The 7915-nt window shown below is 33.7% G+C and overlaps 1 protein-coding gene across 4 annotated transcripts; it reads right to left on the bottom strand.

Annotated features, from left to right (window-relative positions):
- Nucleotides 1–1746: 1746 nt before the first annotated feature.
- On the bottom strand, nucleotides 1747–6159 carry LOC140813439 (probable protein phosphatase 2C 52). Of its 4 annotated transcripts, none has more exons than XM_073171903.1 (5): nucleotides 5934–6159; nucleotides 4151–4430; nucleotides 3670–4011; nucleotides 3134–3580; nucleotides 1747–2384 (listed from the first exon to the last, which is right to left on the bottom strand). In XM_073171903.1, exons 2-5 carry the CDS (start codon nucleotides 4403–4405, stop codon nucleotides 1917–1919), a joined length of 1512 nt encoding a protein of 503 aa, XP_073028004.1. In that variant the 5' UTR covers nucleotides 4406–4430; nucleotides 5934–6159; the 3' UTR covers nucleotides 1747–1916. The 4 variants fall into 4 exon arrangements, with proteins under 4 accessions (XP_073028004.1, XP_073028005.1, XP_073028006.1 ...); XM_073171904.1 differs by lacking the exon at nucleotides 5934–6159 and adding an exon at nucleotides 5505–5675; XM_073171905.1 differs by lacking the exon at nucleotides 5934–6159 and having other exon boundaries at nucleotides 3134–3357; nucleotides 3463–3580.
- Between the last annotated feature and the right edge of the window lie 1756 nt (nucleotides 6160–7915).

The raw sequence follows: 7915 nt of genomic DNA, 5'->3' as shown, positions 1-7915 counted from the left end.
TTGTTTTTATTTTTGTTTTTAATTTAAATATTTCAGTGATTAGCCTGAATGACAGGCTAAAGTATTCGTGCTAAATTATTTTCTTTACTATGACATGATCTATATTTATTTGTAACTTGGAATCAGATTGATATAATAAAAGATTTATTTAAATTTCTGGAATCTAATGTAATATAAGAGTCTTTGGTTAGAACATAAGGTAAGAAGATGAACCAGGAAATGATTAACACAAGGTTCGAGTTTATCCGGGAAGATTAAATTCATGTTGTAGCCCTTCAGCCTGCTTAGCCGAGAAATGGCGTTTAAGGCGTTTATGGGTGATTTTTTATGAATTTATGATTCTTTGGGCCCTCGATAAATCTTCTGTTGTTTAATTTCTCTGGAATATCTTTCGTAAATCCTTTTATGTTTTGTAAAAATTCCAAACAAGAATCTTATATTCATTATTATTCTGGAGTTTAAATTTCTCTTTTTCTTAGCTCAATTTGAGTTGAAAATGGTATATAGGCTGGAAACCAATAATCTCCATGTGTGCGAAAGCCACTAAGGAAAAGTTTGGTAATGTCTCAAATTTTTTTCCAGAGCGAACCAAACTGACCAAATTAATTATCAAAATGAAACAGATCGAATCAAATTTAAAATTTGTTATTTTGGTCCGGAATCATTGAAAATGTCAAAAAAAAAATTACTTGAAACCAAGAGGTATTCACGATAAAACACTGAATTAAAAAATAAGTTTAACCACTTCAATTATCAAATTTTCATTATTAAATCCTAAAGTTCAGTTAAAAAAATAAGTTATTTTGATTTATTTTGTTTTTTTTAAAGATAATCGAAATAGAAACGAATATATCATAATTTTTTTTTTGAAAAAAATCATTTAAACCTAAATTTTGCTCACTTCTTCTATGAGGCCTGATTTGTTGAAGAATTGCTGATTTCTTGTTCGGTAGATATCACCCACCCTTGGGCCTTGGCTACTCCTTTAGGTTCAATCATGAGAATGCACGAAAGTAAACCATACTAGATTGATTACTCATTTATTATTTGTCCTGAATGAATCATACCATAAATATTTCTTTATGCGTCAAATAATATCTGAATAAATGAAACCGCCTCGATAAATATCTTATTCGTATTCGAAATTATCGAATTCGGACCGAACTAGAACATGTTCAAATTTTTTTTTAGACCTACTCAAGTCCTAATTATTTTAGAGTGGGCATCATATGAGACCGTCTCACGGATATTAATCTGTGAGACGAGTCAACTCTACTCATATTCACAATAAAAAGTAATACTCTTAGCATAAAAAATTATAATTTTTCATGGATAACCCAAATAAGAGATCCGTCTCACAAATTCGAACCGTGAGATCATCTCATACAAGTTTTTGTCATTATTTTATTAGATAGTTCGCGAGCCGCTCTAATATTTTAATATTTTACTTATATAACATATTTTTTAACTATAATTAAAATAACTCACAACTAAGATCCAATAGTTCGATCATAACTTCTTTTTTTTTTTCAATGATACAAATAGAAAATTTGTCTAATCGATCATAACTTAAACTCTAATTCAAGCAAAAGAAAAATTAAATATTTGAACTTGAGATGGAGCTCAACATCGAATATATCTCATTCGAACCTCAAATTGTTATTTACGGTAAACTCGATTCAGCTCGTTTACACCTCAAATCCAATTTGACCAAATTTTTGAAACTTCTATGCAGACATAAAATACCAACGCGACTTGATAAACAATTCAAGCATGGTAATAAAGCAATACTCACAAAGCTAGGGAAACATTCAGAAGAAAACCCATTACCCGAATTCCCTAGGAAAGATATCTATTTCCTTGTATTTCAATTTCAGAAACAATCTTACAAAACATTGATAATTTCAATAATCAAATCACGGTCTCGGCCTTTCTTCAGAAAATCTTGGAAGTTGAACTAAAGAGTTCACTCTTGTCACACCTTCCAAACCCGACCAATTCTGCTCCTCGCTTCCGGCATTTTGTCCATCTTCCATATCAATCGGTACCCGGCTATAATGGTTGTTATCCTCCGCTGATCTGACTGTGAAGTTCCTTTGAAGATAAGGCTCCACATTCTGGCCATCGTCTGATTCTACAGCAATACATGAATGGTTGCTCTGCAGGGTTGCGGATGAGAAACCTTGTTCTTCGTGATCAGACTCGGAGTCCATTTTCCCATCTAGAAATAAGCAAACGACAGCACAATCATCCATTTTTGATGTGGGATATTTAGATTTCCATTCACGAGCAGCAGACTCGACCACGATCCTAGCAGCTAATGATCTTGTTGGAGCGGAGGAGACTATCTCAACCACTTCTTCATTACTCAAGACATCCCAAACCTGCATCATAGTCGACATAACATCGGACTACAAAAGATATATTGAATAGAGTGATCAAGAAAATTAACCTGTGAAGCAAAATATTCATAAATGTCTATTTTTATTTACGACTAAAAACTACATTTTCACTAGGAACAAGAAAAGGTTATCCACCGAAGATGCCAATGAAACAGATAGGCTATGGAAGCAGTAAGCCCGCCACTAGAAGTCACAGGACCACAATGCCACATGGTCAATTCCACATACCATTGGAGCTCGAAGAAGTTTCTTAATTTCTCATTCATTCCATTCCCCCATCCATGAATTTTTTTCGTTGTATTCTTCTCCAAAATATACAGATATTGCATATGCCAGTAATGTGTCTACAAAATCTATTATCAAAATAGCTCGGTTCTCATACTCGACAAGAAAACGAATAACAAAAGTTCAGTCTTCGATCCAACAATTGGACCTGACACAGTAAGGCCAGTAATATGTAAGTGGAAATGATCATTTGATTCCAACTAATAGTTTAAGACGATTGTATCATCCTACGACTTTGAATGGTGTTATAAAATGATGGTGACATCATTTATATTTCTATGAAGAAAAAAAACTTCTGAGTTCTGATCTGCAGATTATAAGTTCCTGATAATTTCTGAAAAGAAATTCTGCACTAATACTTCCTAATAATTTCCAGTAGGTGATAAATAAATTAAAGTTAATTCAATCAAATGAAGAATGAAAAGGATAAAACCTGCCGGACATACCCCATCAGAAGCAAGAACAACAAATTTATCTTCGTCAGTGAGAATTCTATGGGAAAACTCAGGAATGGAGATAACTCCATATTCTTTCAAGCAAAAATCCCCAAATGCACGAGCCATTGCTAATCCAGGGGCATCATCAAATGGAAGCCAAACTCTTTGCACTTCAGGCTCGTCCTGTAAAGCAAATACTCGACCCTTACACCGTTTAATCCTTTCTGCCTCCCCTGTTGCACAAAAGAGAAGCAATACCTTAGCCTTCTCAACTCTAAACCGCCAAATGAACAAGATAGAAAAAAGAAAACCTCCTAATATATCGTTGAAAAACTTACTAGGCAAATCAGGCTTTAGATCAACTGTTAACTGGACTGCCACCATCCTATCATTATTATCTTTGGATCCCAAAATTGCTCTCGAATCACCAATATAACCCATGAAAAGATTTGAGCCCTTCAATCACAAAATTATCAGACCACTTTCAGCTGTCATATGTAAAGAGATTGAATAGAGTCGAACATGGGCGGATCTTATGTCCTTACCTGTTTTACAATAGTAACAGCAGTGCTACCACTGCAGAAGCAATCTAGATTAGGATGGGACCTCAACTCTTTGTCCATGGCCTTGTATGACTTTAGGAAAGCTTGACTCCACAGCGATTCCACTTTCTGTTTCGCAGAGGTATCCTTAGCAGGATCTACCACATCGAACTCAACATTTTTACAGCAATTCGCACTGGATGCTTTTTGTTTTGATTCAAAAGAGTTCAGAAACGTCGAAAGTTTTAATGGCAGTGTATCCCTCACTTTCCGAGCAACCAGATGCCCATGGGGACCATGGCCATCAAATACACCACAAAAGGTCACATCTTCTGCAACAAAACCCTGCATAGCCACAAGATCGAGAGGATTATCCCCCAAAATGGCCAAGTAAAGATCAACAAAAGAGAATGATCGTTTATTGCTACCCCAGTTGAGGTTCACCGAGTTAAACATTGAAAAATCTCAGAAGAGTGAGCCTTACTTCCCATACTATCATGGCATCCTGGTTTATCCCTTTACGACCCTGTTGAGTGAATATGCAAGAACTGTGGCTCCTTCCATTGGCAAATATCCGATTAGGAACCGAGGACAGATGTTGTAGAGTAGTGACGTGGTCAGAAAATGTTCTTCTCCTCTTGTGACGAATCATGTCCATCCACAAACAAGAAGAAACACTTTCCCCATTACTCCTGCTACTACAAGTACTCCGACTACTAATCGAGACACAACCCCCCATTTGTTCAGCACCAGAGAGAGAACATCTAATTAAAATATGTAAAAAGAATATCTTCTCACTACCAACAGATCTCAAGACATTGGAAAACAGAGTAATAGAAGCTAGAGACAGTTGAAAGTAAGAAGATTCTGAAGTAGTATACTAAACAACTTTAAAATCAAACAGGGTTCTATTTCTTTTAGCTGGATGCGGAATTTGCTGACAACAACCCAAAATGAAAGATAACTGATCCAGCTAAATGAATTTTAAAAACATATTATCAACATAACTGATTCGGCATCTTAATATAAAAATGGTAACGACTGCATCAAAGTCAACTCTATAATTCAAGCAAAACTCAATTTTAAAGATTTTGCATGTGAATGGGGAATATAATAACATAAATGGCTGTCTCAACCATTTGTCCTTTGAAGGGAATCTCAAATCGTTCTACTTTGTTGAAAGGTTTAACTAATAATAATACACCAGAGGATTTTCAATAAAAAAATTGAAGAAATTAGACAAGACATTTCGGTATTCTTGGATTAGTGACTAACAATCCACAAAACATAGGGGTAAAAACAAAAAAACCTTGGGTTATCCAAATTCTGAGCTACACCAAGCTCCTTTTTATAATGCATTTTATTCTCGACAAGCTTTTTTATAACAGTTCCATAAAAAACCAAGTTAAATCAAGGAGTCAAATTCAAATATGATAAAGACTAACCCTTTCTTGGCAATAGATCTGGTAAAATAAAAGAACTCCACACAAAGTGCAAAAGTAAATAAGAGCTACTTTTTGATTCCTCAGATTCTTACCTCGCAATTTATCAAAAAGACACAAACCCATACAGTATAATTATCTACCAAGCAAGATCCTAGAAAAGAAATCAAAGATTAAGTGAAGAGAAAAAGGACAGGCCATGAAGAAAGTGAAGTAAGATGGTGGTTGTTCAAACTTGAAAATTTTCTCCTCTTGACTCGTGGTACGATGCTAAAATCCGTGGAGAAGACAAGAAAGCCAAAAAAAAAAAAAAACGCCACAGAGGGTAAAAAGACAAAACCAAACAGGTGGATTCGAAACCTAAACGTAAAGCCAGAGCAGATCAAGCATGGGTACCTCAATTCAAAGTAGGAAAAGGAAAATTCTCAACAAGGAATGGGAATCTCGTTAGACCAATCGAGTTTCGATATCACTCTCAAAATCAAGAAAACACCAAGAAAGCCAAAAAAAACAAGAAGATATGAGATTCAAAACCAGATAACACCCACATAATTTCTTTAATGAAAGGCCTACCCCATTCAAGATTCAAATTCAATTTGTGGACTGAAATTTCTGGAGGAAAAAAGTCCAAAAAAAAAAAAACCCCCAGCAATGTGGGTCTTGTTGAAAAAGAAGTCAAAAACAAGTTGGAAGAAGTTAAAGCCATAAAACTCAGTAAATCCAAGAAAAGATCGAATCTTTGGACCGTTTTTATGCAGCCAAGAAACACAAATGACCTCCCCACAAAACACACATAGAAAAACGATGAAGAAACAAGTGGCTTACCTTCTCCCTGATGGGTAAAACTTCAAGATTCAGATTTTTTTTGCATTCTATAAAAAAATTGACCTCAAATAATAAAAAATATATATGGACAAAGTATGGCTGTATACAAAAAGAAAAAGCAAGTGGAGCAGAAAGATTGCTGTTGGCGACAGAAGAAAGGTGCATTAACTGCAATTGCATGAAAAGAGCGTGTGCCTGTGTGGTGGTGTGAGCGGGTTGGCACGAGACAGGTTGGGAAATAGAGGTTGAATGAATTACTAGCGCTTACCAGTATTATCACGGTTAACTCGCTCATGTGCTTAATTTAGGAGGAATAGGAATTTTTAATTAGATAAATAAAAAATTAAATTAAATAATATTTTTTTATCAATTTAAATTTTAAATTTCAATTTTTTCTTGAAAAGAAATTTGTAGATAAAATGGTATCAGTTTAAAAAAATTTCTATTGAATAAAAGTTCAAGCTCGACTTGGTCCATTAAAAAATGAGCTCTAGATATCACTTCATGAAAGATTTTATATTAAATTAGTGGTTATGTGCATGGATCATGTGTCTGTACAATTGATTTTTTTTTATTATGTATAATTGCTTTTTAAATAAAGTTACTTTTTATATAAAACTATGAAGAATTATATTGAAACTTATAAATTTTTTTTTGGTTTGTAAAATCACCGTTTGGGTAATGTGTAATGTGTAATGTTTTTTTAAAAATGTTTCGATTATATTAAGAATATTTGTAATTTGTGTAGATAATATATGATTTTTCTAATTTTGTCATAAATAGTTTTGTAGAGCCTAAAATTAATACACGTAAAATCCATGTATTTATTTAATTGTTAAATTATTTATTTAATTTTAAAATGATTTATAACGAGGCATGATCTATTTAATTTGTATTATTTTAAATTATTTATGTTTATGTGATGCACGTTAAATGTTTTCTTGAGTTTCATGTTTCAGGCGATTATTCGATGTGGGCTCGAGGAAAAGAGACCGACGACGATTTTGACAATTTAAAATGTGGTATTTATTTTAAGTTTGGTATGGGTCATTTTGAATGATTTATTAAGTAGTTGACATTTTAAAACCTAATTTATTTATTAGGTGATTTTTATGATTTTTAAACTTTTAAAGATTTAGTACATGTGCATTTTATTTTAATTAATATATCTTTAGTAAAGTTAGTGTTTGATTAATATAATTAGTGGTTAGTTTTTAATTAAGCAATTTTATCCCTTAATTATTAAAAACACACGCACACACACTTATACACACACACTTACACGTTAAATCATACACACATTTTATTCCATCAATTCAGAATTTTTTCTAGAGCAAAAGCCTAGGGTTCATAGAGAAAACTCAGCAGCCGTCCCCCTCCCTTCAAAGATTTCTGCAATTCTCGCCCTTTTCTTCAAGAGAAATCGTGTCACGTTCGTCCCGGATCAATCCTCGCATCCTTCCCTCTTCGGTGTCGTCGTTTTGGTAACGTTAAATATCAAAAGGCATGTATAGTATTTCATTCTTGCATTGATCTTGTCATATTATTCGTGTTGTTGTTTATTATACGTGAAAATCCATGTATGTTGTAAAAAGTTTGAGCTTGGATCGGTTTTGAAACGTTTTAGATCTGTAAACTCGAAATTTGCTGTCATTTTAAATACAGTGACTTTTCGGTCAATTTTCTGGAAAACTGTCAACATATAAAACGTATAACTTTTCAATACCTTCGATTGAACAATAAATTCGAAATATTTGAATAAGAATTGAGTGAGTTATAATCATTTTCGTGGGACTGCTCAAACTGCGTTTTTCTGAAAATGTGTTCTTGATGTGTTCTTGAAGTTTTTGAGTTGCAGGATTCGTTGGGCACCGCCAGGCTTGTGCTACTGCATTTAGATATGTTATTGGATGTATTCAGGTGTTATTTGATGGTTCGTTTGGGTCGGGAATGGCTTGGGATGTAATAGAAGTGATAAGAAG

Source organism: Primulina eburnea, chromosome 15 (assembly GCF_022965805.1).
Source record: "Primulina eburnea isolate SZY01 chromosome 15, ASM2296580v1, whole genome shotgun sequence".
Classification (NCBI taxonomy): domain Eukaryota; kingdom Viridiplantae; phylum Streptophyta; class Magnoliopsida; order Lamiales; family Gesneriaceae; genus Primulina; species Primulina eburnea.
Note: the sequence above shows the minus strand (reverse complement) of the source record. Positions and strands in the feature narration are given on the sequence as shown.